Source organism: Onychostoma macrolepis, chromosome 03 (assembly GCF_012432095.1).
Source record: "Onychostoma macrolepis isolate SWU-2019 chromosome 03, ASM1243209v1, whole genome shotgun sequence".
In the NCBI taxonomy this organism is placed as follows: domain Eukaryota; kingdom Metazoa; phylum Chordata; class Actinopteri; order Cypriniformes; family Cyprinidae; genus Onychostoma; species Onychostoma macrolepis.
Window position 1 is genome coordinate 13589155 of NC_081157.1, and position 15484 is coordinate 13604638.

General features: G+C 38.2%; 1 protein-coding gene across 3 annotated transcripts; it reads left to right on the forward strand.

Moving 5' to 3' along the window:
- The first annotated feature begins 12212 nt into the window (after positions 1–12212).
- LOC131537236 (C-type lectin domain family 4 member M-like) lies at positions 12213–15020 on the forward strand. 3 transcript variants are annotated; one of them, XM_058770554.1, is made up of 7 exons: positions 12213–12372; positions 12874–12972; positions 13182–13322; positions 13462–13776; positions 13962–14087; positions 14201–14307; positions 14408–15020. In XM_058770554.1, the coding sequence occupies exons 4-7, from the start codon at positions 13759–13761 to the stop codon at positions 14592–14594; spliced, it is 438 nt and encodes a 145-aa protein (XP_058626537.1). In that variant the 5' UTR covers positions 12213–12372; positions 12874–12972; positions 13182–13322; positions 13462–13758; the 3' UTR covers positions 14595–15020. The 3 variants fall into 3 exon arrangements, with proteins under 3 accessions (XP_058626537.1, XP_058626536.1, XP_058626535.1); XM_058770553.1 differs by having other exon boundaries at positions 14201–14507; XM_058770552.1 differs by lacking the exon at positions 12874–12972 and having other exon boundaries at positions 14201–14507.
- Positions 15021–15484: the final 464 nt, after the last annotated feature.

The window sequence follows — 15484 nt, forward strand, 5'->3', positions numbered from 1 at the left end:
ATGACCCCCTATCGTGAACCTGTTGCTACCCCTGTTGAAGCTCGCTACAACAGGCATCACTCCAGGGCAAGGTGTGTTGTTGAGTGGGCTTTTGGCATGCTAAAGTCAAGCTGGAGGTCAATTTGTTTTTAAATTGTGTTGTGACATGCTGTGTGTTGTGACATGCTGTGTCATCCTTCACAACATGTGCTTTGCCAATGGTGACATAATTGAAGCTGAAGATGTGATCACCGATGATAATATCGCCAACCATGAAGAGAATGCAGAACGTGATTTGTGGTGATGCCATGAGGAGCCGTCTGGCAGCAGCAGTTTCTGCACCTGATATCGGAATGTAACATTAAGAGGAGCATTGTCAACTCGTTTTGTATGTAATATATTACCTTGTTCTTTCTTCAGTACATACATGCATACATACTGGGGGTGGGCAACTAAACCATAATGAGCTCTGGGGCAGTTTCTTTTTAATATAGAGAATGATTAACAAACCTTTTACAATCATATTGTAAATACAATTGTCAGGCTTATTGCTAATTCAATTTATGTTGTTGTAATGTAATTACACTTTCATTTGAATAATTTAATGTACCTCTTTCTTTTTGTCACACTCATGGTGCGTTCACACCAGACTTGAATGAAGCGTTAAGCGAGTGATTTACATGTTAAGTCAATGCAAGGACGCAAATAGACATCCTGTGGCGCCGAATTGAGCGTTTCGGGCTAATCGCTCAAGTTGAAAAATTTGAACTTTGGTGAATATTCGCACCACGTTAACCAATCAGGAGCTTGCTCTAGTAGTGACGTGATTACAACGTAGCGAGGGAGGCAGAAATCCGAAAGAACAATGGAGGACAAAATCATCGTCACTGTATGTGGATATCCGGAGCTGTACGATACATCTTTGTACTTTTACAGAAACAGGAATAAAAAGGATCTTGCTTGGAAGAAAGTTAGTGAGGAGGTTGGACAATCTGTTAAGTTGTAAAAAACGCTCTTTACTCAATTTGAGCTATATATATATATATATATACATATTGAGTTGATGTGTTTATTCAGATGAAGTGTGCAGAAAGAAGTGGAAGAGTCAACAAAATCCATGTCAGCCATTTCGCAACGAGACTGGAGCCGCCTGGCAGAAGCCCCTCCCTGACATGAATTCGCGTCTGTTGTGAAGTGAATTTCATGCGCAAATGAAGCGAGTAAACTCAAAATGTTCAAGCGTCCAACTACGCGTGAATAGCGTGATTTATTCGCGCAAGTCACGTCTGGTGTGAACGCACAGTAACATATTCCCTTGCTGTCAGCCAGTTAACAGTCTTACCTGTACCTGTCTGATTTGGCTGATGCTCAGTGGGCTCTTCCTCACTCTCTGAGCCTGCTTTTGCCTCATCTTCAATGAAAGTATAAGTATTACACATTTAATTTAATATTATACATCATAAATCTATATTATATAGCCTACTAATAAACAACTCACTTAGAACATATTTTAACTATTTAAAGGCATACTATTAATATGGTTTTAATAAAATGTTTTAAATATGTGTTATGTAGATTACTAGTATCAACTAAGACAAGTGATTATAATGGGAAATATGATGATTTACCTGTTGGTTTGCTGGATCTTTGAATCTATGTTTGTAATGTTTAGCAGCCTCCTTCGCGCTTTCTCTCCGTCTCTGTCTTATTTGTTTTGTGAAGGCTTTTTTATTAATTTTTTTGTCTACAAAGTGTGCCAACAACAGCAAACTTGTTTTTTTTATCTATATTAGATCCCATCGTGTACAATAATTTGATTTGAAATTGTAATTCCAAGAATGTGGATATTTTGTTAGCATTTTTAGAAGACCGAGAGCAAATCATTACCGACAGAAATACAAAAACAAACTAGTCTACCAAATTACTAATTCAGCGGATCAACCACTTGACTGTAATGTGAAATGTAATGCATCTACCTGTCAATGCAACAACCTTCGGGAACTGTTGTCTCCAGTCCTCTCTCCAGAGAGCTGGCACATTGTGAGTGATGCTGCGGAGCGGGCGAGAAAACCCGGAGAGGATCAGCAGAATCAGTCGATCTTTAGCGAAGCGGTGACAGAACGCTTTGAGCTGGGGTAATGGGTTGGTGAGAGGGGCAGCTCAGCCGATCTGGGCAGAGGGACAGTGGCCACCAGGCCACCCCGTTGTGCACGGCCCTGGCCTAGATAGGCTATTTCTCACATCTGTAAGTATAAGACAAGTACACTGGTTTTGGCTCATTTTTGTGACGCACTCCACAGTTGAAGGAAGCGCACCCTGTTTTTGTTTTCTTCATTTTACAAAATCACAATGATTTGTTGATATTATGAGCGTACACAAATGCTTAATTGCATACACTAATTGCTTCCACAGTCCGCACAAACACTTGGATATGCCTAATAACACATATTTATCTACATTAACGTCATGTAAGGTGCTACTACTATGCTTAAATTTTAAATGATAAGCCATATTTGAGGTCAATGAATGATAGGTTTGGATAGATGTAGCCTCTAATTACCACAAAGACCAGCCCTTTACAATCCGTCACGGACGCAGACAGTTTCTTTCTATTTTCCTTTATTCTTTGTATTCTAGCAGCTAACCTAATAATAACATTTTGGTCAACTAATGGTTCTAAAGACACCACAGACAGCCGCAAACTTATAACTGTTAATTCATTTATTTTCAGGCAAATTAATCAAATCAAATTAATATATCCTGAGATATTTCAGATATTTCTGTGTGTGCCATATCAGCATCAAAACTCAAAACTTCAAAAACAAGGAGTTTTTGAAACAATGAAAAAACTAAAAAATTATACAATGTATAAAAACAAAGCAAATCAAAGAATAATGAAAAAAAAGGTTATTCTTTTTTAAAGTGATTTGGCAAACACCTCCATTAAACTGAGGAACCTCTCCTCTCTTGCTGCAGCCTCTCTCCACATCCCTCATTTCCTGTCTCCTCTGCGTTCTCTCCTGTACTCTTCCTCTCTCTGCCTGGCTTCTTCCTCTCTCTTTTAGTCTCTTCATATTGTCTTGTGTCTCTCTTCCACCTCTCTTGCTCTTCTTTCCTCTCTCTGTTGGGCTTCTTCCTCTCTTCTTGCCTCTCTTTCTTCCATCTCCTTGAGATATGTCAAATGTTCCCTTCTTCTCTTCCTTGGTGCAGATGGGCCAGCAACAGAGAATGAGGAATGATCAGCAACATCCTTGCTGCCAGACTGTATGAGCAGTGGTGGGGTGATGGATGGCTTAGAGCCTAATACAGCATCCATCACCCCATACCACTTCCAGGATGCTGCTGTCAGTTCCCCATCCTCTGTGCTGACCCCTGACTGTGGACACTTAAGATCCTGTAACAAGAAAACAAGCAAAATAAATATATGAACAGTATTAAAACAAAGATAAAAATAAGTACAAAAACTTACTTTGTACTTCTGCTTGAGGTTTTCCCATTTCTTTTGACCCAAGCAGCAGACACTTTGCCCTGAAGATTTCTTTGCTCTATAAAAGTTCTTAAACACACACAAAAGCAATTAATAACACCATAGATTGTGGCTGCACAATATTGGAAAGAAACTGACATCGCAATACTTTATTTATTTTTCTGCTATATGTATCACTATATATATATATATATATATATATATATATAAAGGGTTGATTTTTTTTATCAATTTGCATTGTATACTGAACAAAATTATAAATGCAACATTTTTGTTTTTGCCCCATTTTCATGAGCTGAACTCAAAGATCTAAGACTTTTCTATGTACACAAAAGGCCTATTTCTCTCAAATATTGTTCACAAATTTGTCTAAATCTGTTTTAGTGAGCACTTCTCCTTTGCCGAGATACTCCATCCACCTCACAGGTGTGGCATATCAAGATGCTGATTAGACAGTTTGCTTTAAAACGAATGGAGTTAGATATGAGTGCAAAGTCTGCAGCCGTTGCCTTTAATGAATTTGATGTCAGTCGAAACCGGAGGATGGTTCCTCCTTTCTGTGAGAAGGACGTTGAAATTTTTTTGCCATTTTGAGAGGGTTGCTGTTTCTTTGAAGTGGCCTGAGAATGTTTGGTCACTGTTGCTACAATGTGTGATTACTGGTAAAGCGCAAGAAGTATATGCGGCATTGCCCATAGAGGAGTCTGCAGATTACAAAGTGGTCAAAACTGCTATATTAAAAGCTTATGAATTAGTCCCGGAGGCTTATAGACAGCGTTTCAGACATTATTCAAAGCTTTCGTTCAGACTTATGTTGAGTTCGCGTGTGAGAAAGAAATATTGTTTGATCGCTGGTGTGCGTCTCAAAAAGCACAAATTTGTTCTAGCACAGAACAAATGAGGCAGTTGATTCTAGTTGAAGAGTTCAAAAATTGTTTACCTGCTGCTCTGTCCACTTATATAAGTGCACAGAAGGCAGATACCCTTCATAAAGCTGCTATTTTAGCTGACGACTTTATTTTAACTCATAAGGTCACGTTCAAAGAGAAATCGTGGGATAGAGCTCCTGCTGCTTTACCTGTTTCGGCTTTTCGAAAAACTATCAGCAGTAAGCCTATTGTTACGGCTGCTGATCAGGTTTGTTTTTATTGTAAGGCTCCTGGTCATTTAATTGCAAATTGTCCCGTTCTTAAGAAGAAGTCTAGCCAAAAATTTGTGGGACTGATTTCGGGAAATTTTCAGTCTGATTTTGCCGATAATGCTTGTGACACTGTAGTTCATTCTTATAAGTCCAGTTATGGACCTTTCCTGCAAAATGGAACTGTGTCTGTTCCTGGCCTGAAGGAACCTGTACCTGTTCGCATGCTTCGGGACACTGGTGCTGCTTTATCGTTCCTTTTGGATGGGATACTGCCATTTTCTGATGAGACCGCTACTGGCAGTGTTGCTTTGGTTCGAGATTTTGAGATGGGAGTTATGGAGGTTCCGTTACACAGAATTCATTTGAAGTCTGAGTTGGTTACGGGGGATGTAGTTGTGGGTGTTCGTCCATCTCTTCCAATTCCTGATGTAACTTTCATCTTGGGGAATGATTTAGCTGGAGGTAATGTGTGGAGTTGTTCTGATGTGCCACCTGAAGTTGTGTCTGTGCCATTTGTTTCTACTGTGGATGAGTGTGCTTTGTGTGTTGTTTGTTTTCTCGGCGTGTGCGCTTACTCGCTTTATGGCTAGATCTGCTGATATTTGTAAGTCAGATGAGGTGGATTTGTGCGAGACGTTCATGGCAAATCCTAAATTGATTGAATTGTCTTCTGTTGTTCCGCAGGAAAAAGCAGATTTGATCTCCGTGAGCGAAAGAGAGGCTGTTTCTAAAGATGGTGCTGACTTGACTTTGTCACCTGCTAAATTAATTGCTGCTCAAAAGGTCAGATTCTACGCTTGCTCCGTTGTTTGAGTTAATTCATTCAGGACAGGGGAAGGTGGGAGATTTACAGGAATACTTTCTCAAAGATGCTATTTTGATGAGAAAGTGGACATCTCCCAATTCTCCTGATGACTGGAATATGGTTAGTCAGATCGTAATTCCAGAAGTCCACCGAGAGATGATTTTGAATGTGGCACATAATGGTCCTGCTGGTCACTTAGGTGTTGTGAAAACATATGATCAGATTTTGCGAAGTTTCTATTGGCCTGGTCTCAAGAGAGATGTTTCCCGTTATTGTCAAACCTGTCATGTTTGCCAGATGGTTGGAAAGCCGAACCAAATTATTCAGCCTGCTCCACTTTATCCGATTCCGATGGTGTCTGAACCATTTGAGCACATAATGGTTGACTGTGTCGGCCCCCTTCCGCGTTCCAAGTCTGGCCATAAATACCTGTTGACACTAATGTGCGCGGCAATGCGTTTTCCCGAGGCCATCCCTTTATGTACTATTACTGCAAGAACGATCTCTAAAGCACTTGTTAAGTTTTTCACATTGTTCGGTTTGCCAAAAGTGATTCAAACTGACTGGGGAACGAATTTTACATCTCGTACGTTTTCGAAAGTGCTTAAACTTCTCCGTATTCAGCATAATGTCTCTGCTGCTTATCATCCCGAGAGTCAGGGTGCGTTGGAGAGATTTCACCAGACCCTGAAGTCTATGCTTCGTGCTTATTGTTTTGAACTTGAACGAGACTGGGAAGAGGGAGTCCCGTGGTTACTTTTTGCTTCACGTGAAGTGGTACAAGAATCGCTCGGTTTCAGTCCTGCTGAATTATTTTTTGGCCACACTCCGTGCTAAAAGAGAAGTGGCTATGCGATTCAAAATGTGGTATCCTCCCCGAGTATGTCACAAAGTTCCGTACTCGCCTTTATCGCGCCCGTGAGTTAGCCAAACAAAATCTCGAGAAGACCCAAAACAAAATGAAGACTTGGTTTGATAAAAAAGCTAGAGAACGGATTTTTAGCCCTGGTGATAAAGTTTTGGTGCTGTTACCTGTGCCAGGGGGTTCGCTGCAAGCTCATTATAGTGGTCCTTATGTGGTTGAAAAGAAACTGTCAGATCGTGATTATGTGATTCACACTCCAGATCGGCGTCAAAGTTCCCGAGTTTGTCATGTTAACATGATAAAGGCTTATCATGACCGGAAAATGGGCGTTCAAAAAATCTAACTGTGTTCCTTTTGTGATCGATCCAGGTGAGGTGTCTGCGGTTGGGATGACTGTTCAAGAACAGCTTGGATGAAGAAGTGAGCCTTTCAAGGTGTACGGTTGAAGGCAGATTAAAAATTCTGAGATGCTTTTAACTTTGTCCAGTCAGTTGCCACATTTGTCTCCAGTGGAGAAAGCTGATATTTTGGAATTAGTAAGTCACTTTCCGACTTTGTTCAGTGACACTCCTGGCCAAACATCAGTTATCGTGCACGATATTGATGTGGGGGTCCTTTCAACCTATTAAGCAACACCCATATCGTGTCAATCCGTTGAAGAGAGCTCTTTTGCAGAATGAGGTGCAGTACATGTTAGAAAATCACATCGCTGAATCTAGCTCCAGCCCTTGGAGTTCGCCATGTTTGCTTGTCAGCAAATCCGATGGTACTTATCGGTTTTGTACTGATTATCGGCGAGTAAATGCTATTACGAAAACTGATTGTTTTCCGTTGCCGAGAGTGGATGACTGTGTGGATCGTGTGGGATCTGCGGTAAACGTTTCGAAACTCGACTTATTAAAAGGGTACTGGCAGGTTCCTTTGTCAGAACGTGCTAAGGAAATTTCAGCTTTTGTGACTCCGGATGCGTTCCTTAAATATGCTAGTGATGCGGGGGTGGGAGCTGTCCTTCAGCAGGTGGGGGCTGATGATGTAGAACATCCTGTATGTTATTTTTCGAAGAAGTTTTCCTCTGCACAGCAGAATTACTCTACTATTGAAAAGGAGGCTCTTGCTTTAGTCTCCGCAATTCAACATTTTGAGTTATATGTAGCTTGTTCGCATCCCCTTATCGTATATTGCGATCATAATCCTCTTATTTTTTTTTAATTTGATGCGCAATTGTAATCAGCGTCTTATGTGCTGGAGCTTGTATTTGCAGCCGTACAACCTCAAGATCAGGCATATTCAAGGTAAAGACAATGTGGTGGCTGATGCCCTATCCCGGATGGGGTAGGGGCATAGGAGTGTGTTTAAGAAAAAAAATAATAATAATAATAATAATAAGAAAAAAATCTTTGCATGCTTTTGGGAAAGGTGTCTTTTAATAGATGCTTGTTCCTCTTATGGTGACCGTTCACTTTTTGGGGGATGAAGGTGTTACATGTGCATGTATTTGTTATTGTTTGTCTGCCCGCTAGGGGGTTGGAAACTTGTTACCTATGTTTGTGATTGAGCAGATTACCTACAGCGGTGGACCATCAGCGCGTGTTGAAAAGAAGCCACGCAGCTGCATTTGGGGGCGGAATTTGAGTGGCCGTCCAGACGTGGAGATGTGTTCTCCTTTCTACTTTTGCTCTCCTGACTAGTTCCTCCCATTCGTGGTTCCTATTTTTGTATTATTTTAAATAAATCTCCCTATGAATCGAGCCTTGTTGTGTTGTCCCTCATTATGTTATAGCCTTGGCTGTAACATAATTGTTACATGTGCATGTAACAAGCAATTAATAACACCATAGACTGTGGCTGCACAATATTGGAAAGAAACTGACATTGCAATACTTTATTTATTTTTCTGCTATATGTATCACAATATATATATATATATATATATATATATATATATATATAAAGGGTTGATTTTTTTTTATCAATCTGCATTGTACACTGAACAAAATTATAAATGCAACACTTTTGTTTTTGCCCCCATTTTTCTTGAGCTGAACTCAAAGATCTAAGACTTTTTCTATGTACACAAAAGGCCTATTTATCTCAAATATTGTTCACAAACTTGTCTAAATCTGTTTTAGTGAGCACTTCTCCTTTGCCAAGATACTCCATCCACCTCACAGGTGTGGCATATCAAGATGCTGATTAGACAGCATGATTATTGCACAGGTGTGCCTTAGGCTGGCCACAATAAAAGGCCACTCTAAAATGTGCAGTTTTACAGGGGGGTGTCCGAAAACCAGTCAGTATCTGGTGTGACCACCATTTGCCTCACGCAGTGCAATACATCTTCTTCGCATAGAGTTGATCAGGTTGTTGATTGTGGCCTGTGGAATGTTGGTCCACTCCTCTTCATTATCATGCTGCAACATGAGGTGATGGTTGTGGATGAATGGCACAACAATGGGCCTCAGGATCTCGTCACGGTCTCTGTGCATTCAAAATGCCATCAATAAAATGCACCTGTGTTCGTTTTCCATAACATATGCCTGCCCATACCATAACCCCACCGCCACCACATCAGCAAACCGCTCACCCACACGACGCCATACACGCTTTCTGCCATCTGCCCTGTACAGATGAAAACTGGGATTCATCCGTGAAGAGAACACCTCTCCAAAGTGCCGGACGCCATCAAATGTGAGCATTTGCCCACTCAGGTCGGTTACGATGACGAACTGCAGTCAGGTCGAGACCCCGATGAGGAAGACGAGCATGCAGATGAGCTTCCCTGAGATGGTTTCTGACAGTTTGTTTAGAAATTCTTTGGTTGTGCAAACTGATTGTTGCAGCAGCTGTCCGGGTGGCTGGTCTCAGATGATCTTGGAGGTGAAGATGCTGGATGTGGAGGTCCTGGGCTGGTGTAGTTACATGTGGTCTGTGGTTGTGAGGCTGGTTGGATGTACTGCCAAATTCTCTGAAATGCCTTTGGAGACAGCTTATGGTAGCGAAATGAACATTCAATTCATGGGCAACAGCTCTCTCAAAATGCTCCCTCAAAATTGCGACATCTGTGGCATTGTGCTGTGTGATAAAACTGCACATTTTAGAGTGGCCTTTATTGTGGCCAGCCTAAGGCAAACCTGTGCAATAATCATGCTATCTAATCAGCAGCTTGATATGTCACACCTGTGAGGTGGATGGATTAAGTGCTCACTAACACAGATTTAGACAGATTTGTGAACAATATTTGAGAAATAGGCCTTTTGTGTACATAGAAAAATGGGGGCAAAATCAAAAGTGTTGTGTTTATAATTTTGTTCAGTGTATATATTATGAAAATCTTGTCAATTATTTCTCCCATTATTACACTTACCAAAAACACATTAATATGCAAATTAGATTTAGTTTATAGATACATTGTATATAATGAGAAAACCTGTTTATGACCATTTTACACACATTTTGCATAAAGAAAAAGGTATATCGAATCATTCTGTTATGACATAGTTGAGAATAATCTTTATACACATTTTGGTAAAAAAGAAAAGAAAAAAATCAAACTAAAATGTATTGGTGATTTAAAATATCAATTGTTTTTGCCTATGCATGTGCATTCATGTCTTTTTATTTTTTTTTAAGAAATTGAGTCCCGATGTCCTCTACCAAGGACATAGCTTAACTTATGAATGAGCATAAGCATTTGAATTTTTTTTACATTATTCTAAATGCTCTAAACAATTTAAAGACATGAAAAAAACTAATTTTTTCCTAAAACTTTTTTTCTCGGGTCTTAAGAGGTTAATATTATCTGTATGAAACAGCTCATTCTGCTGCTTGATATTGCAAACTGATATTTCTTACCATATTATTTTAATGTACTGATGTAATTATAAACAACCTGCACAATTTTGACCATTTACTGCATTTCACAATTATTATTTTATTCTATATTGAACATTCACAGAAAATAGCTAATGCCCACATTGAGAAAATAAGGTGGATAGAGCAGACTTTTTTAAAGCATTATGGAGTTTGGTTGTGATTTCAGTAACATTTAGTGTATACAATATATCTATATATACATATTAGCAGTTAAATGAGAGATGTTCAGAGGAAATGTGTCCATTGTTTATACTATAAATGTGTAATTGTTTAATTTGCTCAGGATTTTGTTAAAAAAAAAAATGTCTGGATTGGTGTGATGTGGAGGGCAGATGGAAATGGGTTGATGGCAGTTTTAGATGTCAGGTGTGTTTAATTAGGCAGACATACAAAATGTGCAAAATAGGACTCCAGAAGTGTGTTTCATTCGACCAGAAATACCTGAGTGAGATTCCAGTCTTCAGTTATTATTTGTACATTATTCAGTTATACATCACTCCAGTGCTTAAAAGAAGTTTGAATAAAATAAAGTTGTTAAAAAGAAGGCTGTGGAATTATTATTAATTCATCCCAGGTTTGGTTTGTAAGCATTTTTCAAAGGTATAAAGTATGTGAGACGTGATAGTTGCATTGCAAACATCATGATTAAACACATCTCATCTTAAAAACCATTACATTTGCAATTACAGAACTCTAAATGAAGTGCCTACTGGAAATATAACAGACCTTGGCCTATGTACTGTAACGATTGTACACTGACGATTTTGTCATATTACATACTGTGATACCATACTACAATATAATGGAGTGCAAAAAGTGTCTGTATTTACATATTTACTAAATAATAGTAACACATACTTTCATAATTTGCACTTACTGTACAGTAAATAGTAACTAATGTTTACAGCTAGTCTTTAAAACTGTGGTTTTACAAAGAAATTCACATGTAGAAACATTTTCAATTTATATACAAAGCTAAATGTTGGCATGGCAGTAATAAAATAATCAGCCTGACTAGATGACAAAAAACAACAAAACAAACAAAAAACGGAAGAAGAAAAGAATGGAGAAGGGAACACTATAGTTCTCCTTTGGTTTTGGTTAAAATATAACAATCACCTCAGAAGCCTGTCATAACAGGAAACCCTGAGACAACCTGTAACCTATTCCATGTCATATATATATACTAGCATACACATCAGATTATATTTCACAATTCAATTTCAAAAGACTTTTTACAATTTACTTTCATACAACACCAAAACATGCCAGACATGTGTACTGTAGGTATCAGTAAATGGCATTTAATAGGCAGTGTTTCCAAAATTAAACACATGAGCTGTTAGTTTTGAAAGATGTGTCTAATGTAAAGAACTGTGTTTAGTGTTTTCACTGAGTGTGTCTCAAGTACAATTTGCAGTGTGAAAGCAATTTTAAAACACTACGTGTAACGTGTAACTTATATGCGATGACTTGACAATTAACCATAGCAACAGTAGGACGCTCAAATGATTTTTACAAATATATTATAAAAAGTGATGATGGTTAGCTAACTGGATGCTAAAGTAGCCTACATTTTAGTTTAATGAACCTCAACAGATTTAGCCCAAATTTATGAACACAAGATCCTTTCAAGACTAAACCCTCTTAAAAATCACTGAATATTTGGTACAGTGTTGGAAGAGCTACTGATCTATCAACCATTAAAAAAACAAAAAAACAAAACAAGATCAGCTGTCTTTTCAAAACATTTCAAAAGCTGTAAATGTTCCAAACACCAGCCAGCATCAAAAGGATCAAGCCCCTGAAGACTTTATACATATACTAAGTGAATCTGTGATAATAAATGCAATCAAACCTCATTTGCATGAACACAATACACATTGTTGAAACATATTTATAGTGATGTCCCGCAGCAATTTAAAGTTCCTTTATGCATAAATAACATTTGACATTTCCATGAAACGATTCTTTTATGCATGATTACATGGCTACACAGACACAGATGAGGAACACAGTTCACTTCAGAAACTAGTGTTTGTTTGGTGGCATCTTAACAACACCAAAACTGTCAGAAAGTGAATGAAGATATAGAAAAATGTACAGAGAACATAGTAAAAATATCAATGATATCTATGAAAATGACTTTGTTACAAAGGGTAAATTTGGAAGAAAGACCACGGACAGTAACGCAACAAGAATCCAGTCATCTGAACTCAAAGGTACTGAGATTGAGAATGCATTTCATCACACAACATAATAGCACAGATTTTGATAAAGCAGTTCATATCCATGAATGAGTATCTGACTAAAGAGAGAGCAGCTAAAACTGGAGAATTGTTTTGGTAAAGTGTGTCTGTTTCTTTGATCTTTTTAGTAGTTTCTACATAACAGGAATATAATCTGATTAGTTTTCATAGATATTTGTACATTAAGTGTAATTCTAGTGTATATATGGACCACATGAAAAACATCAACAAAATAAACTCAAATGTTAAATCTGTTTGCAATGTAAATAATGCATAAATGTTTCATATTTTTAGGTTCATTAAAGAAATTTATGGAATTTATAGATGATTTAAGGTGTTTAGGTATAATACTTATGTATATTACTTATCCCTATGAAGTACTTTGTCAGCCTTATGTCTTACATAACAACTCAGCTTTTAATAATGACACGGCTTACAGAAGGAAAGGAATCCTAATATTTTTTTACCTTCCAGAAATGTCAGTTTTGGAAAATCTGACCATAACATTTTGAATAATCAAATAGTGGCAAGTTTCTGGCATAATCATTAAACTTCTGACAGAACTCTTCTGAGGTGAGCTGAATTTCTGTACATAAAAAAAACAAAAAACAAACATTTCCACACATCAGGATATAGTATAATAATGTCCAGCTCTGAAACGCTGCTAGTCTTAGTTGTTATGGTTATTAGTTAGTTGGTATCTAAAAAATATATTAGCCTACATTTAGGTTATATTTTAGGACGCTCTCGTCTTCACTGGAACTCTCTGAAATTCAATAAAGGTACGACTCAGAAAATGGACACAGGAGCAAGACAAAAGAAGACAGATGATCTCTATGAAAATGTTGATGCTATGAGAGGTAAAATCACAATGGAGATCAACGACCCGAATACAACAAGAATCCAGCCATCTGAACACACAGGTACAGAATGTAATAATTAATTATTTTCCTCATGAAAAATAGTAGCACAGGAACAAACCTTCAAAGAGACAAAGCAGTTATGAACCTGTGCTGTATTTAATGCTAGTGAAGGGACTAACAGCATGTCTGTGTTCTTTAGGAAGTGATTGTGTGAAGATCAGAAGCTCCAGATCAGCTGTAGTGTGTTTGGTTCTGCTGTGTGTTCTTCTGCTGACTGCAGTCATAGTGCTGTGTGTCACACTCACTCGAGAGAGACAACAGCTCATATCCAAGAATGAAAACCTGATCACTGAGAGAGAGCAGCTAATACTCAAGAACACAAACCTGACCAATGAGAGAGAGCAGATAATATCCAAGATTGAAAATCTGACCAATGAGAGAGAGCAGTTGATACTCAAGAACACAAACCTGACCAATGAGAGAGACCAGCTGAGAAATGAACTTCAGATTTGTGGTAAAGTTTTATTGTCTATGTAGTTATTTGCTATACAGCGGACATTTTAAAAACCATGGAGTTGGATTGTGGTCTCTGTAACTTTCTGTGCACACAATATATGATTATTTTATCTGTTATAAGATACGGACAGATGAGTGTAAATGGGAATAAAAAGCTAACAGCTGAACTGGTTCTGTTAACAGTTGGGTGGACTTGCTATCAATCCAGTTTTTACTACAAGTCCAATGAGCAGAAGAACTGGACTGAGAGCAGGAGATACTGTACAGAGAGGAGCAGATCTGATCATCATAAACAACAGACAGGAACAAGTGAGTGAAAAGCAGTTTCATGTGTGTTTATAGTGTTTAGCAGCTAAATGAGAGATGATGAGATGAAGTGTGTCTATTCATGAAATAAATGTGCAACTGTTTCTTTTGCTCAGGATTTTGTTAAGAACATGTCTGGTGCTGCTATAGTTTATATCGGTCTGACTGACAGTGATGTGGAGGGCACATGGAAATGGGTTGATGGCAGCACACTGGGCTCTAGGTGAGAAATCACTGAACTGATTATTATGTAATAAATGATTCTCACAGTCAGTATCATATCACACAGAAAGCAACACTGATCATCTAATGCTGATCTGTAGTTTCAGCTTCTGGGCGTCCAATGGAATAATGACTGAGCCAAATGGAGGAAGATCAGAGAACTGTGCTGTGACTGTGGCTAAACCTCCACCAGAGTGGACTAATTTAGTAGGGTGGATTGATGCTCCATGTAATAAAGCTTATCAATGGATCTGTGAGAAGAGGATTTCACAAATCAAACTGCCATAGAAACATCACACACCTTTCTGACACAAGTTCAACAGTACAAATTGTAATAACTTCTCATCTAAAGCAGTATTTCTCAACCTTGTACCTGGCAAATGCCTACAACTGCACATTTTGAATATTTCCTGTCGTCAGACACCCATTTCATGTGCTGGAGTTTCTTCTAATGAGCGGATGAGTTGAGTCAGGTGTGTTTCATTAGGGAGACAAACAATGTTCAAAATGGGACTCCAGAAGTGTGTTTAATTCAACCAGAAATGTCTTGCAAGTAAACATAACAGAGTATTCTGCCATATAAGAGAGATTCCAGTCTTCAGTTATTATTTGAACATTATTCAGTTATACAGCACCAATCATTGCAAGTCACTCCAGTAGTTAACCGTCTGGGGTCTGAGGGGGTTTTGGGGCCCTGGAGAAGTTTTGACACGTCCTGACATTTCTGCCTTTTTCAGTATCTTAAAACATATTAATGTCTAAAGTCTGATTACACTGTAATCAGCACAAACTGGGCTACAATAATATGTGAGCTGCATGAAAGTACATGTTTGTGTTTTTGAGAAAAAACGTTTATGTGTGGTTAGTGAAAACTAAAAATTTTAAGTCACTGAATTAAGGCCATAAAACACATACAGAACATTTGTTCACAAGACTTTTGAGAACTGGATCTTGGTAGACTACAGTTTTTGCTACAAAATGATAGAACATATTTATAGAACATTAAAAAAACATCCTGGCGTTGTGAGACATTTAAATGCAATGAAATGACACATATTTTAAAATATGTGTTTCACTTGATTTCATACATCCCAACAAACACAGAACGTTCCCGTATGGTTCCCAGTTGGTTATTTTTTGGGGAACCAAATAAGAACGTTCTGGGAATGTTCCCTGTA

Excerpts from the sequence above, each read along its gene's own strand:
- LOC131537236 (XM_058770552.1), top strand. The coding sequence starts at position 12,249 with ATGTACAGAGAACATAGTAAAAATATCAATGATATCTATGAAAATGAC. Across the intron at positions 13,323-13,461 it reads CCAGCCATCTGAACACACAG|GAAGTGATTGTGTGAAGATC; the intron begins GTACAGAATGTA and ends TGTGTTCTTTAG. Across the intron at positions 13,777-13,961 it reads AAATGAACTTCAGATTTGTG|TTGGGTGGACTTGCTATCAA; the intron begins GTAAAGTTTTAT and ends TTCTGTTAACAG.